Source organism: Perognathus longimembris, chromosome 28 (genome assembly GCF_023159225.1).
Source record: "Perognathus longimembris pacificus isolate PPM17 chromosome 28, ASM2315922v1, whole genome shotgun sequence".
NCBI lineage: Eukaryota > Metazoa > Chordata > Mammalia > Rodentia > Heteromyidae > Perognathus > Perognathus longimembris.
In genome coordinates this window covers 38494115-38521541 of record NC_063188.1, presented here as the reverse complement: position 1 = coordinate 38521541, position 27427 = coordinate 38494115, and the positions used below count along the sequence as shown (strand labels likewise).

General features: G+C 43.0%; 2 protein-coding genes across 4 annotated transcripts in view; both read left to right on the top strand.

The window, feature by feature from the left end:
• The first annotated feature begins 6773 nt into the window (after positions 1–6773).
• The window catches only part of Bex5 (brain expressed X-linked 5), an 851362-nt gene continuing 830708 nt past the window's right edge, over positions 6774–27427 (top strand). Inside the window, exon 1 of one of the 2 annotated variants that reach the window (XM_048336995.1) lies at positions 6774–6911. The gene's annotated coding sequence lies outside the window, so the exon portion shown is untranslated. The remainder of the gene's footprint in view (positions 6912–27427) is intronic. The other variant, XM_048336992.1, reaches the window with a different exon arrangement.
• Positions 7448–17833, top strand: Armcx4 (armadillo repeat containing X-linked 4). Of its 2 annotated transcripts, XM_048336955.1 has the most exons (6): positions 7454–7481; positions 7920–8003; positions 8221–8300; positions 8547–8630; positions 8928–9019; positions 9351–17833. In XM_048336955.1, exon 6 carries the CDS (start codon positions 9496–9498, stop codon positions 17503–17505), a length of 8010 nt encoding a protein of 2669 aa, XP_048192912.1. In that variant the 5' UTR covers positions 7454–7481; positions 7920–8003; positions 8221–8300; positions 8547–8630; positions 8928–9019; positions 9351–9495; the 3' UTR covers positions 17506–17833. The 2 variants fall into 2 exon arrangements, with proteins under 2 accessions (XP_048192913.1, XP_048192912.1); XM_048336956.1 differs by lacking the exon at positions 7920–8003 and having other exon boundaries at positions 7448–7481.

Here is a 27427-nt window from a genome sequence, read left to right as displayed (position 1 = left end):
AAAATCAAGATTTCTCAGAACCATTTATTTTAGAAACTTTTCCCTTTTCTAAATTTTTAAATTTATATAAGTCAGGTAAAGAGTGTGTGTCTTTTTGGAAAATGTCACCCCTTCTCTTGTTCTCTCCTAGATTTTTCCCTCCCTTTCCCATCTACAAGTTGTTTAGTTTGTTTTCAACATGGTGTCTACTGAGTACCACCTATGTATTTACTCCATCTCTCCATTTCTGTGCCTTCCCTTACCTACCCAAAGACAGACAAAAAGAAAACAACGAAAACAGCAGCAACAACAACAAAAATCCATCATTCCCATTTTCTAAGGTTCATTTCCATAGACATTATTTTGCATGATTAGATGCACATAGGCATTACACTGTTCTGTTCCTCTCCTGAACTTTTCCCATTTTATGCAACCTTGGCACTTCCATGAAAATCAGTTGGCTATCAAGTCGTGGATTTATTTCTGTGTACTCTATTCTGTTCCATTAGTTTTTATGTCTGTTTTTATGCCAAATACTTCAGCATTAAAGTGCCAAATACTTTAATGTCAAAGACTTTGATTACTACAGCTGTGTAGTGTATTTGAAATCAGTATAATATCTCCAGTTTTGTTAATATTGCTCAAGATTGCTTTGGCTATTTGGGGTCTTTTGTGGCTCCACTGGGCAAAAGACCTGAGTAGACATTTCTACAGAGAATTCATACAAATGGCCAACATGCATATGAAAAATGCCTAATTTCACTATCAGGAAAATGTGAGTCAAACCCACAAAATACACCCCATCCTATTAGAATGGATGTTACCAAAAAGACCAAAAAACAAAAACAAAATCCTAGGGAGGATTTGAGGAAAAGAAAAATTTGATACAACATTGTTGGTTGGAATGCAAATTGGTACATCCATTATGGAAAACAGTGGCGCTTTCTCAAAAAACTAAAAATAGCCAGGCTCCAGTGGCTCATACCTAGAACCCTAGCTACACAAGAAGCTGAGATCTGAGGATCATGGTTCAAAGCCAGCCCCAGGCAGGAAAGTCAATGAGACTCTTATCTCCAATTAACCAGCAGAAAACTAGAAGTGGCTCTGTGGCTCAAGTGGTAGAGCAGTAGCCTAAAGCTGAAGCGCTCAGGGAGAGCACCCAGGCCCAGAGTTCAAGCCTGACAGCCGACAAAAAATAAATAAATAAAAACAACTAAACTAAGAATAGAACTACCATATGATTTGGCAATCCAACTACAAGGCATATATCAAAAAGAAATGGAATGTCGCCAGTAATCCTAACTACTCAGGAGGCTGAGATATGAGGATCATGATTCAAAGCCAGCTCTGGGAAGGAAAGTCTGTGAGACTCTTATCTTCAATGAACTACTCAGAAGAAAATGGAAGTGGAAGTGGTGTTGTGGCTCAAGTGGTAGAGTGCTAGCCTTGAGCACAGAGAGGCTCAGGAACAGAGCCCAGGCCCTGAGTTTGCAGAAAAAAAAGGAATGTTAAAGAGCCTTCTATGTTTACTGAAACACTCACTATTCAAAATAGCCAAGATTGCAAATAAACTTGAATGCCTACCAGTGAATAAATGGATAATAAAACAAGGTACATATGTACAGTGGATTTTTATTCAATGCTTAAATGATGAAATTCTGTAATTTTTGACAACATAGACCAACTTAGAGAACATTATGTTAAGTGGAAGAAACCAGACAGAAAAACAACTGCCACATGATCTCAGTCATAACATGGAATCTGAGAAGTGGATCTGGTCAAAGTTGAGAATAGAGCAGTGGTTATCAGCATTGTAGGGAGTACAGCTGATCCCATCTTGATTAGGGAAACATGGTAGGAAATGTTGGTGGGAGGAGTAGATTAGGTCAACCTGACCGCAAAATTCTGCTTCTGTAAATGGCTTGCTTAACTTGTTTGTTGCTTGTTCTCTGTGTCAAGCCCCCACATCTGTGCTATGCTCTTTACCTTTATAAACCCCAATTTGAGGACTGCTTGGGGTCATGGTGGCAGCTCCTGAGTCTGCACTGTGTCCCTGGCCAGTCAGTCTGCTTTTTGCTTCCCCAATAAATCCATCTTTTTGCTTAAGATTGTCTCTGAGCGGTGGATTCTTGGAGGGATGTGGAATCTCCCCACTGCAAACCCCGTAGCAATCAGTGGCTGAGGAAAACAAGAGAAGGGGAGATAGATAAAGTTCAGTCACAGGATAAAATGAATTCTAAAAGTCTTATATAGGAGAGGAATTAAGCTAACAATAATTTATTATATGTTTTACATAGTTGTAAGAAAGGATTTTGTTTTCATAACAAAGAAATAAATGTCTTAAGTGTGCATATACAGGAGTACTCTAAAATAAGATGTCACATATATGTACATAAACCATTGTATATTATATATAATACATGTATCCTTGACCATAAAAATGTAAAAATTTTAGCTGGGCACGAGTAGTTCACACATCTAATCCTAGCTACTCAGGGACTGAGATCTGAGGAAAATCTGTAAGATTCTTATCTCCAACCAGCAAAAAGCAGAAGTGGAGCTATGGTTCAAGTGCTAGCCTTGAACAAAAAAAGCTCAGAATGGGGCTGGGAATATGGCCTAGTGGCAAGAGTGCTTGTCTCGTATACATGAAGCCCTGGGTTCAATTCCCCAGCACCACATATACAGAAAACGGCCAGAAGTGGCGCTGTGGCTCAAGTGGCAGAGTACTAGCCTTGAGCAAAAAGAAGCCAGGGACAGTGCTCAGGCCCTGAGTCCAAGGCCCAGGACTGGCAAAAAAAAAAAAAAGAAAGAAAGAAAGAAAAGAAATCAGACTTAAAAAAAAAAAAGCTCAGAATGGCTTAGCGGTGGAGTGCAGTGGTAGAGTGCAGAGCTTGCCTAGCATGAAGCCCTGGTTCAATTCCTCGGCACCACATAAACAGAAAAAGCCAGAAGTGGCACTGTGGCTCAAGAGGTAGAGTGCTAGCCTTGAGCTAAAAGAAGCCAGGGACAGTGCTCAGGCCCTGAGTTCAAGCCCTGGGAATGGCCAAAAAAAAAAAAAGAATACTAACAATATATGTGTAACCTAGATAACAGAAAATAACTAATATACAAAAAAATTTAAGAACAGCAGTGAGAAAACGCAGATGAATAAAAAATATTCAAAGGATATAAAAACCTGATTTTCAAAGAAGAAATTCGAGTAATCAGTAAGCATATTAAATAACAATCAGGGTAATATAGAAGAGAAAATGTGAATTGAGTTGGGTGTGGTGGTACATGCTTGTAATCCTACAACTCAAGAGGCTGAGGCAGGGGGAACATGAGTTTGAGGCTACCCTGGGCTAAATAGTGATACCCTGACCAAGAAAAATAAATGTATATTGAAAAAGGACAATCTCATGGTTTTTTGCCTCTTATTTTGGCACTACTTAACAATGTTCAGTATTAATGAGCATATGTCATATGTTAGATAGTATAAGTCGGACCAGCCATTTTTTGGAGGGCAGTTAAGCAGTATAGCCATTAACTATATGAAACCTTATATTCTGCCTTTGGCAATATGCATATAAAATAAAATTTTATTCCTTTAACCAAAAAGGTTTACTTACAATAGGTTATCCTCAAAAAAAGTCTCCTGCCAGAGGGCAAAGCCACATATACCAGGTTGTTCATTGCAGCTTTGTTATTATTAGCTGCAAACCTAGAGTAATTTTTTGTTCATTGATAGTGTTAAAATAAACAGAAGCATCACAAAACTATGGAATACCAGTATAGCAGTCAAAAAAGATGAGATGGCTTTAAGAGTACTGGCTTGTCAAGCTTGCCTTGGCATTGTTCTTAGTAGAAAAGAACAGGTTTTGGAACAGAGTATTAAACATTATTCCATTTATATATTTTACTAAAACATGCACAGGAAAGGATTCCGCACACCAAACCTCTAAGAGTGAACATTTGACTATGATTTGGATGAGGATAGTGAAGTTAAAGTAATGCTGGGTTTGAGCTTTGTAGTAGACTATATTCTTGTGGAATTTGGAAGTAATTATGGAAAATAAACAGCATCACACTTAACTCTTTTTTATTATTAGTTGTATCATATAAATCTAACAGCTTGTTTAGTTTTTCTCTTTTTGATGACTATTTTATGTTGCTTTGGTTGTTTTTAATGTTTAAAAGTACAACAAGGAGGCTGGGGATATGGCCTAGTGGCAAGAGTGCTTGCCTTGTATACGTGAAGCCCTGGGTTGGATTCCCCAGCACCACATACACAGAAAACTCTCAGAAGTGGCGCTGCGGCTCAAGTGGCAGAGTGCTAGCCTTGAGCAAAAAGAAGCCAGGGACAGTACTCAGGCCCTGAGTCCAAGCCCCAGAACTGGCAGAAACTAATAAATAAAATAAAAGTACAGCAAGAAGTATCCTAGCATATTGTAGTATATTCTAGTATCTTTGTGAAAAATCTCTAATTTATATAGCTTAGCTGAATATCAAAGAATATAAATAGAACTGCTGGGTTAAAGATTTATGAGATATTATGCTTATCACTTAAAATATTTTTTACTAAATTGTTCTATATAAAAAAGTTAAATTAGAATATCTGTTTTCTAGAAGTGTGTTGGAAATGTCCACTTTCCCACATTTCAGTAAATGTTATTAAATTTCTAAATTTCAACAAACTTGTAGCTGACTCAATAAGGCACAGGTGTTTCATTTGCATTTCTTTGAAGTTGAGCATCTTTTCATATTTTAATCCATGATTTGGGTCATTGGTGTTTTTTTTCTGTGAACAAGTCTGTTCCTATTTGGCACACTTTTCTACTGAGTTATTTTATTAATGATTTTTAAGAAAATTTAAACTGCAAAATAGTAATGTTTATGATTTCCTTTTTTAACATTGTTTCACATTGTTATGGAATTAATTTGCCAATCCATTTCTTTTGTAGAGAAAGTAAATTGGAGTTCTGAGAAGTCTTTTAGAAAGGTTGGAATGCATTGTGGGTTCCCTGGCTCACCTCCGGAAGGGCCTCCTCCACACTGGGGCCCCTCACTGGGAGAGCCTCCAGCTGAGGTGTCATATTTCTACATTCTAAGAAAGAGGATGCCTGCAGGGTGTATATTTAGAGTATGACGCTCCAGAGGGGCACAGGTGGGTGGTTGGGGGCTAACTTCTGGTATTTCATTCCTGATTATGTGATCATACTGATTGGGCTTGTGTGGGTGGTGTGGAGAGGTAAGAAGAAGGCAGGGACTGGGGGAAAAAGTCCTCTTTTCCTGGTGACTACTTGGGATCCCGTAGTAATTTGTCCTTCCATTTGGGGTGTGTGTGTGTGTGTGTGTGTGTGTGTGTGTGTGTGTGTGTGTGTGTGAGAGAGAGAGAGAGAGAGAGAGAGAGTAATGGGGAGGGTTTACAGCATTTCACAGGCATGCCCAGACCCTCATCATCATTGCCCCAGAAAATGCTGAACACTCTCCACTGCTATGGTGACAGATGGATGGCAGATACCACCAGTGTCATGATGGAATGAAAATGAAATGTCCACCTGTTAAGTTTCTTTTTCATCCATGGGACAGCAGTTGGTCCTTTCATGGATGTGTTGAGTCTGATTTGATTACATGCCAATGTAAAATCCAAATAAAGAAGTCCTTGTGTGGAAAATGGGTTAATCTTTAAAGTCACTAGTTTTTAAGCCACTGGGTTCCTCAAAAGTTTGGGTGGCATTAAACCATCCTAGGTCATCATGTCAGAAGTTCTGTGACATCTGGCAGGGGACGGTAAGTTGTGCTAGGACTACAAACAGTTATAAATTATTTTTGTAAAATAACCAAGTTTAAAAATCTGAATGTTTTCCCAAAGACTAATTTACATATCACATTGAAAGGTGTATTGGCTTGGTTTAGGAAGATTTTTATTAAAATGCAACTATTGCTGGGCATAGGCATGCCTGTAATGCTAGCTACTCAGGAAGCTGAGATGTAAGATCAAGATTCAAAGCCAGCCTGCTAGGAAAGTCCGTGAGACTTTTATCTCCAGTTAGCCATTCGAAATCCAGAAATGGAGCCGTGGCACAAATGGTAGAGTGCCTTGAGCACAAAAGCTTAGAGACAATGCCCGGGGCCTCAGTTGAAGCCCCAGGACCAAAACAAATAAATACAATACAGTAAAAATTTCAATAATTACTAATCCGCTGTGAATGAATGCTCTGAAATGTTTTGGATCAAATAGAAGTCATTTTTTAAGTGGCATACAACAGTGTGAAGAACTGAATATGTCTTTTGTTATTTTTACAACCTGAATTTTTATGTTGGATGAAAATGACTTTACTGTATTTTCCCATTTCCAATAAACCAATGTTAACAGAAAAAAAGAGGCATATAAAAGAAAGTCAAGGCTCTATTTGCATGGCTTTCCTCCTTCCCCGGCCATTTGGTTTTGTCTGTACTAAGGCAGGCAGGTTGGAGAGAGAGCGGGGTGGGAAGCATTGCTTTTGTAGCCTGAGAGGAAAAGAAAAGATTCCTCAAGGATGCAAAAAGATTACAGCCCAGGCCTGAGTGTGGGTGTTGTGGGGGGGGGGGGATACAGACCCTCCCTGGTAACCAGACACCGGTAAACTCCAACCACAAGATGGTGATGCCACTTGTGGGCTCTCAGATTGGAGAGGATCGAGATGAGTGACAGGGCGGGGCGTGCTGGGGCCTGGCGCACAGACGAGAGGAGGGGGATGTCTGCTTGTGCTTGAAGGGGGTCTTGTTGACTGCTTGCCTACCGGTGGGGGGTTGTGAGGAGGAGGGCGAGCGGTGACGCGCGGCCCTCACGTGACCCGGAGCTGCAGAGCGACGCAGCCCTGGGTGCAGTCGTCACTGGCGTCTGGCTAGCAGCTCCCCGCCGCCCAGCGCACGGCGGGCTGGCATCGGGCCCGGGGAAAGCGGAGCAGGTAAGGCCCCAGGGCTTGCGCGCCAAGGTCCGGCCCGCTGCAGCTTGCCGATCGAGAGGTTGTACTAGGAGGGATTGTGAGGGTGTCTAGGCTGGATCGGGTTCAATGAGCCTTCGTTTCTGATTCTCCCAAGCCCCCCTACCCCCGCTAAATCTGTTCAGGGGAACCATGGGCTTTGACAAGGCAGGCTGCTGGGGTGAATGTCTCCCGAGAGAAATAACAGATTGAGGTGTTCATCCTCTCGAGTCGTATTCACTGACCGCACATGTCCTCGGGCTTCCTGCTCATTTCAGGGGAAGGGACGCGCCACGGTGGCGTTTGCAAAGAAAATGGTGGGCCTTAGTGACTGGACAGCGGGCTTGGTAGGGGTGGTGTCTCTGAAGGCGGGGGAGGGACGTTTGACAAGCAGATTTCTGAATCTGGAAAAATGAGAATTAGGAATCTGTGGCCTGGGAGTTGGCCTAAGCACTCAGTGCCTTTACTCTCTCTTGTCTTTTGGACAATAGTTTGGTGTGGCACTGTTTGTGGTGAGGCGAGGGAAGAAGAGAAAACCGCACGGAATCTGTGGAGGTTAGTGTGTGAACCGCCGAAATTCTGTGTGAATTCTGTATGAATTCGGTGACACATTTAGGTGATGCTGAATGATTGGGATGCAGGGTGGGGCTACCTGGGGAACTCTCTATACTACCTTTTCTTATCAAGCGTTGTATTTCAATTTAAATTATGCATGAAAGCCCAGTTAAAAAATAAACTTTTCTGCAAATGTGTTCATTGCTATTTGAGGTAACATTGAGAAAATATAAATTGTATGAAAGAAAATTACTACTATTATTTTAGCCTGGTGTGTGTGGAGGGGAGGTAATGAATTAGCAGAAGCAAAAGCCCTCCACACCTGACATCTTATTTCTGGAGATGCCTAGAGATATGTTTCAGAGGAAGCAGATGGCAGCAGGCTATCACTCTAGATTCTTGGAATCTGAGGGCTTCCATTTTTTCATCACCCTCCAGTTTCCCAGATACCCATGGCTACCTGGCCATCTTGGTGAAGGAAATGGTGGACTTCGAGAGGTGGGGAATCCTAGAGCCCTACAGGTGGTTTTGAAATATTTCACCTCATTTTTTTCTCTTGTAATTTTTCCTGTCCCTCTTTTCTACTCTACCCATTTCAGTGCTGAGGAAATTCTAAATTGTGCCTGTTAAAGAAATGGGTCTATAAACCCAGAAAGGTTTCTATCTGAATGAGGATTTATGTGTGGCATGCTAGGATGTTGCATTCAACGTTCACCCTCCTTTCTCTGTCTGTTCCTAGGTTTTCCTATAGGCTTGCAGTAGGGCTGTTTGCCAGTGGAAATAAAGGAAAGAGGGGGAGACCAGCCTGGAACTATGGAGGTTGGTGTGAAGATGGTCCATGCCTGGGGATGACAAGAGAGAATGGGCTAAGCAGGTGCAGGAAATTGTAGGGATATTTTGTGAGAGCACACTAGGGTGGGACTGATAGAGGATTGCAAGATGGAATATATTAGCAAATTGGAACTGGACCCTGGCAAGGCAGACACTGGGGTCTGGAATTTGGGTGCTTCTCTATTTTATCAAGGACTTAGTCTCTATGCCTCCCGGTTTTTTACTTATCTACAGATCTGCCTGAATGCCTCCTTCAGAACTTGAGATCACTGGAAACAAAGAAACAAGGAGGAAATTGTCTCTGATCATTAAAGACTGGTGAGTGGGGACTGCCTGGAAATGCTTATAGAGTGGGTTAGTGGAGATCATTATGCATCTGTTAAGGGCCAGTGGACAGTTGGGAGGACTCTGTGCCCCTCTCTTTCCCAGATACCTTTCTCAGCATCCCTGACACCCCAAAGTTCTCACTTTAATTCTAGTACAGGATAAAGTGTGACACCTGGGGGAGTGGGTGAACTGAAGGAGTAAACAGGTAGCTCGCTAATTATATGTCAGTCCCATTAAGAATAATCTCTCCACTCCCATCTCTTGCTTCCTTTGTCTATCTGTTCCTAGGTCCAAAGATCTCATGAATCTATATATCGACTTTAAAGTGTATCACTACGCGAGAGAAGGAAAAAGGAAAGCACTTTCTTGGATTGTTACAGGTTGGTATGACAGTGGTAACTTGTGGGAATAGTGAGCAGCGTAGGTCTGGCAAAATCTAGGTCTGAGGGCTTCTCTGCCTCTTCTGTTCATCATCAGCCTTCCTACCATCGTTTCTGCTGTTCATTTGAAGTGTGGAAGTACCCTGGTGGAAAATTGCTGGGCATTGGGGAAGGTGGAAAAGGTGAATTAAGGGATGGAAAGTTAGCAAATCATCTTGTTCTCCCACCAAGAGCATAACTTTCACCCTTTCCTGCTTCTCTATGTATCTATCTGTATGGTGTAGTCGAATTAGAAAAGAAATTTTAGTTCATTTCCTTCCTCCACTTCTAGGTCCACATCCAGTGGCAGCTGTAGTGGCCTTTGAGTGGCTGAAGACCAGCACCCTCACAGGCCTCCACCCAGATCTATCACCCTCTTTCCCCAGCCCAAGTGAGCCCCCTTGTACTTTGTTCGTGCCTTCTGCAGGGGTGATTACATGGGCCGCTTACAGGAAGTGGGCTGGGCAACTGCAGGATTGGTGATCTGGGCTGGCACCTGCTACTACATTTACAGATTAACAAAGGGAAGAGCTCAGAGTGTGAGGAGACCTGCCAGAAATGGGCCCCAAGTCAAGATGGAGACTGTGGATGGGGAACAGAACCAGACCTTGGCCAAGAATGAAGCCATGGCTGGGTCAGAGATTGAGATTAGACCCAAGGCCAAAACTGGAGCAGAAACTGGAGCAGGAAGTGGGCCGAGAGCTGAAGTAGAGACCAGGGTCACTGTTATAGCCAGACCCAAAGCCAGCTCTCAGGCCAAGTCTGAGGCAGAGAGAGAGATTCAGTCTGAGATCAACTCAGTGTCTGGAACATTGGTCGAGACTGAGACAGTGCCTTTGACTGAGGCCAAAGCCAAAGAAGTGGCTGTGAAAGAGGCAGTGACACAAACTGATACTGAGGCTAGGGGTGTAGGCAAGAAAGAGGCAGTGACCCAGACCAAGGCTAAAGCTTGGGCACTGGTTGCCAAAGCAGATGCCAAGAAAGAAGCCATGACCCAGACAAAAGCTGAAGCTCGTACATTGGCCGAAAAAGAGACAGAGATTAACCGAGTGATGTTGACACAGAGTGAGGTCTTGACAGTGACCAGGGAAATGGTACAGATGGAGACCATGAACAAGACTGCAATTATGGCTGAAACCAAGTCAAGATCCCTGGAAGAGACTGTGAGTGTGGTTAAGGCTAAATCTAATGCTAGGCCTGGTGTCACATTTGATGCTAAGGAAAATCCCAATAACATGACCAGGGAAGTGGCTGGATTGGATGTGAAGTACTGTGCACAGTCTCAGTCTGTACCCAAGATCCTAAATGATGGAATGCCTGTTGCTGGGGTTGATACTAGGAGTAATGCCCATGCCATGTGTAAGGCAGAGGCAGGAGCAGGCACAAGAACCTGTATAATACAACCTCAGACTATGGCAAAGAAACAGACTGAGGAAACATCTGGTATCAGATTTGATGACAAGGGAAATATCAATGTCATAGCTAAGGTAATGACTGGGGCTGATGAAAGAGGTGCTGCCCAGTCTCACACTGTAATTGGTGCTCAGGTTGCGGCAATGCCTGATGCCTGGGTTAAGGGTAGAGGCAATTCTAATGTCATGGCTACAGCAGAGGCCAGGGCAAATCTAAGAACCAGTTCACATGTCGAGGCCTTGCCTGATGCCAGGGATAACAACAGAAGTAATTCTAATGTCATGGCTAAGGCAGGGGCTAGGATAGACATGTTGTCTTGTACCTGGCCTCAGCCTGTGGCCAATGTTCTGGGTGATGCCTTGCTTGACAACACAATCAAGGCTAAGGACAATGTCAGTGCCATGTCTAAAGAAGGCACTCAGGCTGTGGGCCAGAGCCCTAGCGAAGCCTTACCTAACACTAAAGCTAAGGCTAAGGGAAAAGCCAAAGCCAAGTGTAAGACTGTGGCTGGAACAGACATAAAAACCTGTGTCCAGCCTCAGGCTGGGGCCAAGACCCAAGCTGAGGCCTTGTCTGATTCCAGGGTTGATTCTAATGCTATTTCTAGAATCGGGGCTAAGGCAGACCAGAGGGCCTATGGTCATTCCCAAGCTGTAGCCAGCTCTCAGAATGAGGTCTTGTCTGGTGCCAGGAATAAGGTTAAGAGCAATCTTAATGCTTTGCCTAAGACAGAGGCAGAAACAGCTACAACAAGCACTGCCTATCCCCACATTGTGGCCAGTTCTAAGAGTGAGATCTTGACTGGAGCCAAGAGTAAAGTCAGGGGCAATCGCAATGCTGTGCCCAAGTCAGGGGCTGGGCCAGAAACCGGGGTCTCTGTCCCACCCCAGACTCTACCCAACTCCCAGAGTGAAGCCTTGTCTGGCGCCAAGAATAAGGTTAAGGGTAATGCTATGATTAAGGCAGAGCCTGGAGTGGGTCCAACAGGCTCTAGCTATTCCCAGGCTATGGCCATTTCCCAGGGCACAGCTCTGACTGGTGCCAAGCCTAAGATCAAGGGCAATTCCAATGCTATGTCTAAGTCAGAGTCTGGGGCAGGGACAATGGTCTCTGCTCACCCTAAAGCTGTGACCAAGCCTCAGAGTGAGACCTTATCTGGTGCCAAGAGTAAATTCAGAGGCAATTCCTGTCCTATGTCTAAAGCAGAGCCTGGAACAGAGACAATGGACTGTAACAAACCCCAGGCTCTTATCACTTCCTTTGGGGAGAACTTGCTTGGTGCCAGAAATAAGGTCAGGGGCAATACCAATGCTGTGCCTAAATCAGAGGCTGGGGCAGGTATGGTAGCCCCTACTCAGCCTCAGGCTGGGGCCAGTTCCCAGGATGAGCTCTTGCTTGGTGCCAGGAATAAAGTCAGAGTCAATCCCAATTCTGTGCCTAAAGCAGGGTCCAGGTCAGGCACAAGAGGCTTGGCTCAGTCCCAGTCTATGGCAAGTTCTCAGGATGAGGCCTTGCTTGGGGCAAAGGACAAGGCTCCATCCAATTCTGGGGCAGATGTCACAGCACGAAATGTGGTCTATGCAAGACCTGAGGCTGAGGCCATGCCCACTTCTGAGAGTGAGAGTGGGACAGGTACACAGATGTGTGGGAGAAATCAATCTAACGTTCATGACTACTACTGGAATGGAATTGGTGTTGAAGACTGGATTGCTGCTGAACGGTGGATCAAATTTAGGTTTCAGACCATTGATGGAGACTGGGAGAACAGTGTATCTTGGGCTGATGATGAGAATGAAACCAATATTGGATCCTGGAATGGAACTGGTGATAAAACTGGTGTTGTTAGTTCCTGGGCTGTAGCTTGTGATGAGACCAGCATTAAGTCTTGGACTGGAGCCAGACCCGAAAATGAAGTTGCTCTTGGGTCCTGGGTGGGAGCTGGAGACCAGGCTAGTGCAGGGCTGTGGGCAGGTACTCAAGCTACTGAGGGGGCATGGGCTGCGGACAGAGCCAATGGAGTTTCCTGGGCTGGGGCTGTGAATCAGGCCACTGGGGGGACTTGGGTTGTCTCTGGTAATCAGGCCATTGCAGGGCCCTGGGCTGTGAGTCAAGTTAGTGATGGGTCTTGGCCTGGGGTTCAGGCCACTGGAGTGTCCTGGGTTCTGGACCAGGCTACTGGGACTTGGACTGTGGCTGAGAACCAGGCTGCTGCAGTGTCCTGGACAGCACCTGGAAATATAGTTAGTATTGGGTACTGGACTGGAGCTGTGGACCAGGCTACTGGAGCGGCCTGGGTGGGGATGAGTGATCAGTCTTGTGCGGAGACCAAACCTAGATATGAGGATCAGGCCGGCCAAAAAGTATCTTGGGATGGTACTAGTGGCCAGGCAAGTGGAGGGTCTAGGTTGGGACCCGAGGACCAGATGAGTGGAAGGTCTTGGCCTGGAACTGTAAACCAAGCCAGTGGAGGGTCCTTACTTGGAAGTGTGAACCAGTCTAGTGGATCCTGGGCTGGCACTGGGGACCAGGCTAGTGGAGGGCCTATCCCAGGGTCTGCAGACCAGTCTAGTGGTGCGTCCTGGGCTGGAACTAGAAACTTAACTGGAGGTGGGTCATGGACTGGGACTAGTGACCAGTCTGATGGTGGATCAAAGTCTAGTTATGACAATCAAGACAGTAATGGAGGGACTTGGACTGGAGCTATTGGCCAGGCTGATGGAGGATCCAAGTCTGGAATGGAAAATCAGTCTAGTGGAAGATCCTGGGCAAATTCTGGTGGTCAAATCAGTGGAGGGTTCTTGGCTGTGGGCCAGGTAAGTGGAGAGTCTCAGGCTGGGTCTGCTGACCTGGCTGGTGGTGGAACAAAGCCTGTATTTGAGAACCAGTCCAGTGGAGGAAGATGTTGGACTGATGCTGGGAACCAGTCTGGAAATTCTTGGCTTAGCACTGGAAACCAGGCCAGTGGATGGTTCTATGCTTATACTGGGAATCAGACCAGTGGAGGAGGGACTTGGAGTTTGACTGGTGGTCAGGGTGTTGGAGGGTCCAATCCAGTGCCCATAAACCAGTCTGCTATGTCATGGGGTAGCACTGGAAGTCAGGTCAGTGGAGCATCCTGGATTGGGCCTGGAGATCAGGCTGGTGGCTGTTCTAAACCTGGGTTTAATGGTCAGGCCATTGGAGGTGGGTTCTGGTCTGGTGCTGGGGACCAGGCTAGTGGAGTATCCAGGCCAGGGGAGGCTCAGTCCAGTGCAGGAGTTTCCTGGGGTGGGACTGTTGGCCATGTCATTGGAGTGTCTAGACCCACAGACCAGACCAGTGGTGGGTCCTGGACTGGCATTGGGAGTCAGGTCAGTGGAGGGTCCTGGGTTGGGCATGGAGATCAGACTGGTGGCTGTTCCAAACCTGTATTTGATGGTCAGGCCTGCAGAGGTGGTTCCTGGGCTGGTGCTGGGAACCAGACCAGTGGAGAATCCTGGGTTGGGCCAAGGTCTGGCAATGAAGCCAGTGGAGCTTCTAGGCTGAGCCATGAGGACCAGGCCAGTGGAAGATTCTTAGTCAGTGCTGAGGTAGAGGCTAATGAAGGATTCTGGTTTGGGCCTGGAAGTGAGGCCTATGTAGGAGCTTGGTGCTGGACAGGGCAAAACTCTACTATTGTTCCTATGCCTGTTGGTAAGAATGGAGCCACTATTCAATCCACATCAGGGACAGCACCAGCAATCAGCATTAGTTCTGGGTTGGGAGATGAGAACAAGGCCAGTACTGGTGCTTGGATAAGATCTGCTGGGACAGCTTATATGGGTGCCTATTTGGGGGCTGAGGCAGCTGCAGCTGGAACTAAAGCTGTGACTGAAGCTGGAACTGTGGTAGCATCTAAGGCTGGAACTGAAGTTGTGGCCTCAGCTGAGGCTGTGGAGGCTGTTATAAAGGCTGAAGTGGCAGAGGCTGGGCCTGGAGCTGCAGCTGGTGCTGAGGCTGAGGTTGGAGCTGAGGCTGCAGCAGGGGCTGGAGCTGAGGCTGCAGAAAAGGCTGGGGCTGAGGCCAAGACTGAGACCAGGATGGGGTCTTGGTCCTGGAATACAGATATGAGCACTACAAGGTCTAGGCTTGAAACTAAGGAAGAGACTGGCATTAAGACCCGCCTCTTGGGACCTTGGTTCTGGAATGTGCAAGGGACTAGTTCTGAGGCCAGGATAGGGTCTTGGTCCTTGGCTGGAGAAAAGACCTTTAAAGGGTCTAGGCCTGGAACTAAGGAAGAGGCTGGTGCTGAGACCAGGAAGGGATCTTGTCTTTGGGATGTGGACTTGAGTGCTAAGAGGTCTAGGCTTGAGATTGAAGAACAGCCTGGTACTGAGACCAGGATGGGATCTTGTTTCTGGGATGTGGATTTGGCCATTAAGAAACCTAGGCTTGAGATTGAGGAACCGGCTGGTGCTAAGTCGAGGGTGGAATCTTCTTTCTGGGATGTGGATTTGGCTATTAAAAAACCCAGGCTTGATACTGAGGAAAAGACTGGCACTGAGTCCAAAATGGGATGTTGGTCCTTTGGTAGACATGTGACCACCACAGGATGTAAGTTTGGAGCTGAGGGAGGAACTGGTGCTAAGGCTAGGATGGGATCTTGTCTCTGGGATGTGGATATGACCACTAAAGAGCCTAGGCTTGAGACTGAGAAAGTGACTGGAGCTGGGGCCAGGAAGGGATCTTGTCTCTGGGATGTAGATTTTACTTCTAAGGGGTCCAGGCTGGAGCCTAAGAAAGAGGCTGGTGCTGAGGCCAGGACAGGATCTTATCTCTGGGATGTGGATTTAACCACCAAAGGTTCTGGTCTTGGGGCTGAGGAACAGGCTGGTACTAAGGCAAAGAAAGGATCTTGTCTCTGGGATGTGGATTTGACCACTAAAGAGTCTAGGCTTGAGACTGTGGAAGAGGCTGGTGCTGAGAACAGGGTGGGATCTTGTCTCTGGGATGTAGATATGACCAACAAAGGGTCTGGACTTGTGAGTGAGGAAGTGGCTGGTGCTGAAGCCAGGAAGGGATCTTTTCTCTGGGATTTGGATTTGACCACTAAAGAGTCTAGGCTTGAGACTGAAGAAGAGGCTGGTGCTGAGACCAAGATGGGCTCTTGTCTCTGGGATGTAGATATGACCAATAAAGGTTCTGGTCTTGGGTCTGAGGAAGAGTTTGATGCTGAGGCCAGAACAAGATCTCGTCTCTGGGATGTGGATTTGACCACTAAAAATTCTAGTCTTGATACTGAGGAAGAGGCTGGTGCTGAGGCCAAGACAGGATCTTGTCTATGGGATGTAGACATGACCAATAAAGGGTCTAAGTTTGGGACTGAGAAAGTGGCCGAGACTGAAGCCAGGGTGGGATCTTGTCTCTGGGATGTAGATCTGACCACCAAAGAGTCTAGGTTTGGGGCTGAGGAAGAGGCTGGTGCTGAGGCCAGGACAGGGTCTTGTCTCTGGGATGTAGATTTGACCACCAAAGGGTCTAGGTTGGGATCTGATAAGGAAGCTGGAGCTGAGGCTAAGGTTGGGTCTTGTCTCTGGGATGTAGATCTGACTACCAAAGGGTGTAGGTTTGGAGCTGCGAAAGAGGCTAGAGCCGAGGCCAGGGCAGGGTCTTGTCTCTGGGATGTAGATTTGACCACCAAAGGGTCTAGGCTTGGGGCTGAGGAACAGACTGGTGCTGAGGCCAGGATGGGATCTTGTCTCTGGGATGTAGATTTGACCACTAAAGAGTCTAGGCTTGGGGCTGAGAAAGTGTCTGGCTTAGGGTTGTGGATGAGAATGGCTAGGAATGCAGATGAGGATGAGCTAAGTGGCACATCCAGCCCTGATATCGAGGAGATCAGTTTAAGGTCTTTGTTCTGGGCTGAAGGTGAAAACAGTAATGAGCTCAGCTCCAAGAGTGAAAAAGATGTTAATTCTGAATCTGGGACTGGGGATAAGGCCAGCCTTAAAGAAAAATTTGAGGCTGGTTTTGGAGTGGATATAACTTCTTGGTTCTACACTGGTAATGAAAACAGAAGTGAAGACACATCTACAGCTAAAGATAAAGCCAAATCAGCTGAATCAAGAGGCACATATCCATCCATGGTTCCTGGGGCAGGAATGGGATTATGGGATGGAGCTATGGTCTGTTCACAAGCAAAGTTTCTGCAACAAGCCGAGGCCAGCTTTCTAGCTGAACATGAGCGCAAAAAACAGATGAAGCATGGAGATAAAATGCGGGCCTGGTCTTGCCGCTGTAAACGTGAAGCAAACATAGATCCACAAGACCTCGAAAAACTCATCTGCATGATTGAGATGACTGAAGATCCTTCTGTTCATGAAATAGCCAATAATGCTCTGTATAACAATGTTGATTATCCTTATTCTCACGACATTGTTCGTAATGTCGGTGGAATCTCAGTTATTGAGAGTTTGTTGAGTAACCCGTATCCCAGTGTTAGACAGAAGGCTTTAAATGCATTGAATAACATCTCAGTAGCTGCTGAAAACCACAGAAAGGTTAAAACATACTTAAGCCAAGTATGTGAAGATACAGTCACATATCCATTGAATTCAAACGTGCAGGTGGCTGGACTAAGATTAATAAGGCACCTGACTATTACTAGTGAATATCAGCATATGGTTACAAATTATATTTCAGAATTTCTTCGTTTGTTAACTGTTGGAAGTGGAGAAACTAAAGACCATGTTTTGGGAATGCTTGTGAATTTCTCTAAAAATCCTTCGATGACAAAAGATTTGCTCATTGCCAATGCACCAACAACGCTTATTAACATTTTCAGTAAGAAAGAGACAAAAGAGAATATTCTTAATGCTCTTTCACTATTTGAAAATATAAATCACCATTTTAAAAGAAGAGCAAAAGTATTTACCCAGGACAAGTTCAGTAAAAATTCTCTTTATTTCCTATTCCAACGACCTAAAGCCTGTGCCAAGAAACTTCGAGCCTTAGCAGCAGAATGCAGTGATCCAGAGGTAAAAGAAAGAGTTGAGATATTAATAAATAAACTCTGATTGGCTGTATATTCCCAAACAAATTTGAATAACATTTTGGTTTTGAAGTCTGGAAGTGATACATATTGTAAATTTTGTTGTAAAACTGATGTGACTATGAGGGTCCATAGCTGGACCATTTTTTATGAAGAAGAAATGAATTCAAACTTGTACTGGAAATATATGTGTAAATTTTTATCTTGTCTGGCTTGAGATATTTTTAGTATGCTTCATGAGCAGAAACTGAACTGATTCTTCATAAGTAAGGTAATTTTAGTCCTTTGTGTGGACTTATGTTTATACATTTGAGACTTTATTTTTATGTCATCAATAAAGTTGTGTGTTTTAAGAAGAAGCAAAAAGACATTGTCTTTGTCTTTTGAGTTTATGATCTGTTTGGAAAGATAAGATATGTGGGAACAGAAAGTAACAAAATCAGGAGCCTGAGGTCACTCATGCGTCAAGCAGATGCTTTCCATCAGTGCTGAGAGGCAGCAGAAACTGCTGTATACAACAGTGCACAGGGGAAGTTTTACAGAGGAAGGGGAATTGAAGTAAGCAGGGCTTTTGAATAATATACAAAAGATCAAAAGGATACCTAAGGAGGGAGGGGGAGCAGTGTAAGAAAGACATGGAGATGGGAATCAAGCTCTGTAGAGGAGGCTGGCTCCCTGCAATGGAAAGTTTCCAGAGACAAGTGAGAGGAGATAGAATTGGCAAGTTGGCATCGATTCCATCCATGGACCACTCCTGATTGCTATACTAGGCGATCTGAATATTATGCCATCTAGCCTAGGAAGTCAACAAGGAATTTTATAACCAGATAAGTGACAGGGTGAAAGAAAAAAACAATATGGTTGGTTTATTTGCAGGATGGGTCTAAGTTGGGGCAAAGACAATCGAGACTAGAGATTGGAAAAGCAGCTAGGAAGTTATTACCATAGTCAAGAAAATGAGGATTGAGGCATGGAAGGAATTTCTCAGGGATGGTAATGGTAGAGTGGGAACAAGAGATCCTTGAATGAATAGGTGCTACGACCTATTTTAGGACATATAGAGATGGCCAATTTTATTTTAGGATCATGAGGTTCTTCAGCATAGCCTATTCCATGGCCAACTCTGGTGTGTTTGTAAATGAGTGAGAGAATTGTTTTGAAATAATAAAATATTGTTGAAAGAAGAATCAATTTTAGTATTTGTATCACATTTCTTTTCTAAGGTTGATTAGGTTGGGGCTTTTATGGAAATATTGATAGTGCTGTTAGGATCCATAAGTAAAAAGGTCCCACGTGTCTGAAAATAGGCAGTTTCCTAAATAAATTAAGGTTATTTGTATATCAAAATATTCTGCAGCCATTTAACATGTTGATGGACTTCTGTATTTATTATGTACAAATCCAGAATATAAACTTAAGTAGAAAAATAGGCTGTAAAAGCATGTAGGATATTTTATGATAAAATGTACTTATTTATTTACTTGGCAGTACTTGGCTTTGAACATAAATTTTTATTGTGAAGGAATGATATACTTTAGTAAATTGGGCCAATGGCTTCCTTGATCTCCCATCAGGAATAGAGAATTTATTTCATTTGCTACAGGTACTTCTGGTGATAGTTCTCAACTGTTACCTCTCTTCAGGAATTGCTCCAGTTGAAGACATCCACCTCCTCCCAGGGTCATACCCTCTCTTCCATTCATGTCAAGCGATGGATGGACATGTCCTTCTTGTCCCAAACTGGGACAACATAACTTCTCCCTCTGTCCAATCCTGCTTCCTTCTTTTCACTTCCACAGGTGTTGCTCTCAAAGGGTATTCCCTAATAAAAGCTCTTCATGCTGATCTCTGTTTCTGAGTCTCCTCCTTGGAAAGTGAACCTGCAAGACTTGGTACAAGAAGTTGTTCAAGAAACAAACATTCTGATGACATTTTGGAGAAGGATCACCTGCTGACCGATTGTCAATGAGCATCTAATCATTGGTGGTAGGTGGAGTAGATAGGCTCATGAAATGAAGTGGTAGAGAAATTGTTAAGAGCCTTTGCTGGTGGTATACTGGGGCGGCATACTTGTGGCAGGTTGAATGCATTGTCTAAGGTCATATATTGAGCTTATGAGAAATACAAGGGGCATGTCAGATGTATGGTAGGCCAGAAAATTTGGGTAGTTATTACTAAGCTTGATTGACCTCTATAAAAAGTAATGAAAAGGCAAAGTAAATTAATCAACTAGTAAAAGCTACATTTGAAAACCTGAGGCATTTGTTTAAAGAATATAAAGAGGTTTTCATTTCTTCTATGTAGAGAAGAGAAATCCAAGGAGCAGGCCTAGGATTTATTGCTTCAAAGAAAGTTAACATCTTAACCAAGACAAATATTCTGTGCCAGGGACCCTTTGATTTACATCCCTGAAAAACCTCCAATCCTAGATTCTCCTGAGAAGTGTATTGCTCCTTTCTATTAGAACTTAACATAGTACTTTGCTTGAAGATTAAGAGACTCTTCTCCTGGAACCTAACAGGGATTTCCCTTGGAAGCTGCCCTTACCTTTCCTGGCCATTGGGCCTATATCTAGAGGCCAGTATAACATAGCTGGAAAATGTTCTGGATATAATAAGAAATGAAAGAATATTTTGGCAAAGTGCTACAGGGCCTAACCTAGCCAGTAGGTCCACACAGGTGTTGAGGGAGTATGCATAGAGCTGAAATCTAAGGAGCATGATTTGGGGGGTGGGGTAGAATATAAAATGAAGTACAGGAGCATGGAACCCATTTGAGAGTGCTTTCCCAGGAAACAAGATCTAAAACCCTGACAAAGATTCCAGGAGATTATGTGAACTCACTACTAGAATGATTCTTCAAAGTATGGGCAAAAACACAGTACCCCCACCCATAAAATGAGGCTATGGTGACAAATAGTGAAAGAAGTGATTGAAGACTCAAAGAAGTGAAAATGATAGAATAAATATATTACATACTTCAGAAAATCCTCTAGAAGTCTGTATTCTACAAAGTATCTCAAAGGACATATTTACCAAAGCGATGAGGACTGTGCTGGTGAGAGGGGCACCAGGCTCACTAAGAAGTTTACTGATGGTGTTCCTCTGTAGGCTAGGGCTTGGAGTAGTAGTAGAGTCTGTTACAGAAGGGGGATTCAGAGTAGAAATGGTGATGAGGCCGAATCAATAGACAGGATGGCTGTACTTAACTGTCAAAAGTCATGTGGACACAAATACACCATATGGTCAGCATGGTAAATCGAGAGGCCTAATTTTCAGATACCTACAAGATGACTAATAAAACATAGTGTACCAGGTGGATGGATAGTTAAAAGCTGTTAATAATACATAGACAACCTAGTATAGCAATTGCCCTGGGAAAACAATAAGCAGTTAACAATCTGTACTTAACCCGTGCACTCAAAAGATATCAAAGGTAGTTGGGAGTCAGCAGAAAGTTTCCTTAACAAAAAAAGTCACAATGCCCAGTTTCTACTCCCAAATCAGGTTTTGATTCAGAGCACACTGAAGGAGAGTTTGGGTGCTCAAGAGGAAGTACTTCCACAATGCATAGTTGTGCATTCTCTAGTCCTCCCATCTATTCAGGAAACTATATGCCAAGGAAAAGAATACTCAAACATTTATTTTCAGGTCATGGGGCTTGAGCTCAGGGCTTAGGTGCTGTCCCTGAGCCTCCTTTGTGTTCAAGGCTAGTGCTCTACCACTTGAGCCGTAGTGCCACTTCTGGCTTTTTCTGAGTAGTTTGTTGGAGAAAAGAGTCTCACAGACTTTCTTGCCTGGGCTGGCTTCAAACCATGATTCTCAGATCTCATCCTCTTGAGTAGCTAAGATTACAGGCATGAACCAATGGTGCCCAGCTTACCGAAATATTTGGAGGACAGACTGACACTGGTTCTAAATTGATATTGATATTCAGGGATCTAAAACGTCATCATGGCTACCCAGGTCCAAATAAGGTTATGGGAGCCAGGTATTCAATGGAATCCTGGGTCAGGGCTGGTTCACAGTGAATGCACTGGATCCACAGCTCCATCCAGTGGTTATTTTTCGAATCTCTAAATGTGTAAAAACACATAGCTGCTTGTTGGAGTACCATTGTAGTTGGCCTGTGCAATAAAAACTATTTGTAGATGAGAAAGCCAAATGAATGCTTCTGAAACTATGCTGCCTATTCCTTTGTCAAGATAGTAAATGAAAGAATATAATCTCCTGGGGAGAGGATGGCAGAAATTAGTGCCACCTTTAAAGCTACAGAGAATGTAAGGATGTGGTCTCCATTCCATTATATTTTTACTTAACTCACCAGTTTGGTCTACTGGAAAATGAGGGCAGTGCTGGAGGTTGATAGCCAGATACAGTATCTTTGCTAAAGCAGATCTGTGTGGCCTTATGTGCCTAGTATTAGGCTCTTTTGTAATATGTGCTTGTTTCCCTATTCTTATCAGAATGAAACATCAGAAAATTTTCACATTCACATAGAATGGGGCAGCAGTGTGCACTTACAGTTTTGCTTCAAAGCTTTACTAACTCTTATTTCTTCTGTTATAATACAGTCTGGAGAATCTGGACCATGTAAATCTGGACAATGTAAACATAGCACATTGGATACCCTGGTAAGACACATACAATACAGAGGAATGGAGGAAAACCCTACAAAGAACTAGAGGCTGGGCACATTAAATAGTTTGAATGATCTGGGGGATACCAGGAGATCCCTTCTGAAATAAAGGTCAAACTAGAGCATATTCAAACTATTTCATAAAGACAGATGCTCAATGCCTGGTAGGCCTCTTTGGGCTCTGGAGGCACCATATTTAACACCATCAAGTTAGTGTTTTGACTTATATACTTGGTAACACACAAACTTGCCACTTTGAGTGGGGCTTAGAGCATAACAACACTCTGTGCTCCAACTTCAATTAGTCTTGATACTTGGTCCACACAAGAGGAAGAGCCTATGGTGTTGGATATATTTGCACTGGCAAAAATACCATGTGAAGTGTTAGCAAGCCTCTGTAGGAAAGTCACAACGTAGTCAGCTAGTGTTCTGGAGCAAGCCACCTCACATACAGTGGAGATTAATATGTATTTATTATAGCTCTGACATGCTTCTGCATCCTAGTAGGAATGAAATGGCTACTGTAGGACATCAAGTGACCATGTGGCCCAAACTGCCCATCACAGTTGAGTTGTATTAGTTCCATGAAGCTCTAAAGCTAAGCAGGTCCAGAAACCAAGGAGAAGATTTACATAGAGGATTAAACATAAGCAGTACTGGAATTGCATACAGGTACCAGAAAATGTAATGACTCTAGCTTTAGAGGTATGTGTAGTGACCAGGAAAGATCATCTGAGTCACATCACCAAGATATCTCAGTATAGCCAAACATAATAATCATCTATCTGTTCCTGATTCTGTATTTCAGATCCATTACTGAAGATTGTTCTCTAGGCCAAATGTATAGCTAATATCCCATGGTTTCTCTTATCATCATAATAGAAATTCCTTAGTCTGTCTTTGATTTTGGGTCTTGATTTTCCTGAATTCTAGGCCTTCTTGTGTCTCAATTTATAGCCTGACTTTGATGGAGGACACCTAGGTTTCTGAGATATGGTGTATAAGATGCAAATACTTTGGTATTTTGCATGTCTGAAAATCCATTTATTCAATATGCACAATTACTTCCCTAAAGGAAATATGTGGTCATATTTGGGACTCGGGATTCAACATATGAATTGGGGAGGGGGGCATAATTCAGTTCATAGCAGCTTTTTATGAAAAAATGACAATATCTTTATATTTATTTTCTACCTAGGTTTCTGAGATATGGTGTATAAGATGCAAATACTTTGGTATTTTGCATGTCTGAAAATCCATTTATTCAATATGCACAATTACTTCCCTAAAGGAAATATGTGGTCATATTTGGGACTCGGGATTCAACATATGAATTGGGGAGGGGGGCATAATTCAGTTCATAGCAGCTTTTTATGAAAAAATGACAATATCTTTATATTTATTTTCTACTCCCAGAAATAATCAGTACTGACTTAAAAGAACTGATTATTTTAGTATCACCTAACTGGGTATAAATAATATCCTTATATTGTTATCTGTCTCTCTCTCTCTCTCTCTCTCCTGCGCTGGTATTGGGATTTGAACTCTGGCCATTGTACTCTCACTTAGCTTTTTCACTCAATGCTGATGTTCTACACTTGAGCCACACCTCCATTTCTGGCTTTTTGCTATTTATATGGACATAACAATCTTTTCAACTTGTCTGCCTCAGCTGGCTTCAGATTGTGATCTTTCGGTCTCAACCTCCTAAGTATCTAGGATTATTAGGTGCAAATTAGCAGTATCTGACCTTAAATTGCTGTTACTTTTTTTCTTCATATATTTTTGTGTGTGTGGGGGGCTGGTCCTGAGCTTGAACTCGGGGCCTGGGCAATGTCTTTAACAGTTTTGTTAAATGCCATTCTACCACTTGAGCCACAGCTCCACTTCTCGCTTTTAGCTGGTTAATTGGAAATAACATTCTCAGGGACTTTCCTGCCTGGGCTGGCTTTGGACCACAATCCTAAGACCTCAGCCTCATACATGAGCCTCCGGCATCTGGCTATTGTTGTTTTTTGATTTTTGAGTTTTAGTCACAGATTTCCTCTTTGGGATATGAACGTTTATCTATTTATTTTAGGCCCATTCTGTATACTCTCGTACATTTCCAGATATTTTTCACCCTATCTTCCCAATTGTTATGTTCCTATTTTGGTTATATTGGCAATATTTTTGTTTTCACTGTATATGTGCTATTAACCGTTGAATCACTAAGAACATTAATGACATTAGATTACTTTTCCTGTCCTGTGTAACTTTTGGTTTCTCTAGATTTCTAGAACACTAGATGTCTTCCTAGCTTTGTTTCTCGCATCTACCTTTTCTATAAATTCATCACCAATTCATTTAAAAATATCCTCTCAATCATATAAAGATTCTTCCACTTTGTTCAAAGAAATTAGATATTCTATCAATGTAATATTCTTAACAAAGTTCCTCTTAGGAATCTTCTAATCTGATCAAAACTGTTCTACTTTTGCTCCAGGAAGCTAAAACAATGCTTATTTGAAAACGTTTTTTCACAACAATCCTGGTAATTCTCCTTGTCTGCTGTTGTGTCTGACCCATCGTTTCCTGTATATCACATTCCCTCTCTTTCTTGGTTTATGTTCTTTTTCCAGGACATCTTCTAGTAGCTTCTTGAAGAAGTGCATATACAGAACAAACTTTTTTTCATTTTGTGTTAACTTTAATGACAAAAATAGCATGAGAATCAAAGCCTGGTGTTTCATTTCTGTTGCAAAACATGCTAACTACAGCGAAGATGGAATGTAAAGTTTTATTTATTGTTCCTATGACCTTTCATCAACCCGATTTCTGTCTTTCAAGCAAGGCTGAAGTATACTACATTGGCAAAAACAGTAAGAGGTAAACAAGAACAGTACCCAAGTAATAGATACCCCAAATAAAAAAAGGTGTCAAAAAACATCTTATTTTGTTGTTGTTCATGGGGTTTGAACTCTGGATCTGGATGCTGTCCCTGAGCTATTCAGCTCAAAGTGAGTACTCTACCACTTGAGCCACAATGCCACTTCCAGTTTTCTGGTGGTTAATTAAAGATAAAAGTCTCACAGGCTTTCCTGCCTGGGGTGGCTTTGAACCACAGGTGTGAGCCACCGGCACTTGGCAGAAAACATCAATTTGTAGCCACTTATTAGATTAGAGCAGAAGGAGAAAGCTACTTCTAAATCATAATCATGTTTTTTCAACTTTACTATGGTAACTTTGCAACATCATTATTCATTTCTGAAATAATAAAATCCCTGTCAAAAAAGGAAATAAGGCCAAGTGTTAGCAGCTCACACCTGTAATTTGAGCTGCTACTCAACAGGCTGAGATCTGAGGATTACACTTCAAAGCCATCTTGGGCAGGAAAGTTTGTGAGACTGATCTCCAATTAAGTACCACAAAAGCTCAAAGTGGAACTATGATTCAAGTGGTAGAGCATTAGCCTTCAGCAAAAAAGCTGAAGAACAGTGTCAAGGCCCTGAATTCAAGCTATAGGACTAGCACAGACAAACAAGCAAACAAAAAAGAAATAGGATCCAGGCACAGTGGTTTAAGCTTGTAATCCTAGATACTTATGAGGTGGATATCAGGGAATCATGGATCTAGACCATCTGGGCAAAAACATGTGAAAGACTCCATCTCAACCAATAGCTGGATGCCAAATTTGATATCTCTTATCCTAAGCTACAGGGCAAACAAAATGACTAACTGTAGTTGCATGTACTTGTCTGTCATTCAGCAGCAGAAAGAAGCACAGCTATGAGGATCACAGTCTATTCTGGCCCTGGGCATATAGTGAGACTCTATCTAAAATATACCAGCGCTACAACAGGCTGGCAAAATGGTTCAAATGATAGAGCACCCCAGTATAGCCAAAAAAACAAAAACAACAAAAGAAAGGGTGCTGGTGAAAGTCACTTCATTTATACCAGTGAGTTACCTTTCTCATTCTTACAAACATGCCTATTATCACAAAATTGAGAAATAATACCTAGGACTAGAAGAGAAGTGACTTGTGAAACAAATTAAAATGAAAAATATAAGAAATTAGAACCAATAAGGTGGAAAAATCACTCACTGAAAATCTGTATTAATAAAGAATGCAGAAATGAAATTCTGCTGGTACAAACTACACTGAGTTGTCTGATGGACAGATTGTATCAACTGTTACCATACTTTCATAAATGGATTTTCTTTCTTTTTATGCCGGTTCTGAGGCTTGAACTCAGGGCCTGGGCACTGTCCCTGAGCCTCTCTGTGCTCAAGGCTTAGCTCTACAACTTGAGCCACAGCACCACTTCCAGCTTTTTCTGTTGGGGCTGAGAACATGGCCTAGTGGCAAGAGTGTTTGACTCGTATACATGAAGCCCTGGGTTCGATTCCACAGCACCACATATATATATATATATATATATATATATATATATATATATATATATATATATAGACAACGGCCAGAAGTGGCGCTGTGGCTCAAGTGGCAGAGTGCTAGCCTTGAGCAAAAAGAAGCCAGGAACAGTGTCAAGTGGCAGAGTGCTAACCTTGAGCAAAAAGAAGCCAGGGACAGTGCTCCAGCCAGTCCAAGGCCCAGGACTGGCAGAACAAAACAAACAAAAACAAAAAGACTGATACCAGCTTTTTCTGTTTATGTGGTACTGAGGAAATCGAACCCAAGGCTTCATGCATGGTAGGCAAACACGCTACCACTAAGCCTCATTCCCAGCCCAGATTTTCTTTATTCATTTAGAGTGGCTCAGTACTATAGGACCCAAAGAGTAACTGTAGCTCTATAAATAAAAATATTTTACTTTGGTAACTGACTGAATATGTGGGGAATCCCATGTAATACAATCGCATGGTTGTTTGCTGTACCATCTGTGTAAATACAAACATTCTTTTTATTATAAGGCTTTGACCTTGTAGTTTCCACAGCAACATGACTATTCAGCATGTACTATATTTTTCGAGCCTTCAAATTCCACAGTTCAAATTACCGACTCATGTCTAAAGGCAGCATCCTTCAGAAGTATATGATGTTAGCTAATCATCCAGAAATATACAAACATCTGTTCATTTCATCAAGATGGAGATTTCTCATTGTCTCCATCATCAACTAGTAAGTCATCAGAAAAGCTTCTTTTGTTTTACTTTATTTTATACTTATTTCATTGAACTTAGGGCCTTGTACTTGGTTGAGTCTACCACTCCAGTCCTGAAAGCAAGCTTTTGAGACCTTAAAAGTCTGTAAACACCTTTTTTTTGCCAGTCCTGGGGCTTGAACTCAGGGCCTGAGTACTATC

Coding starts and splice junctions, on each gene's coding strand:
- Armcx4 (XM_048336956.1), top strand. CDS start 9,496: ATGGGCCGCTTACAGGAAGTGGGCTGGGCAACTGCAGGATTGGTGATC.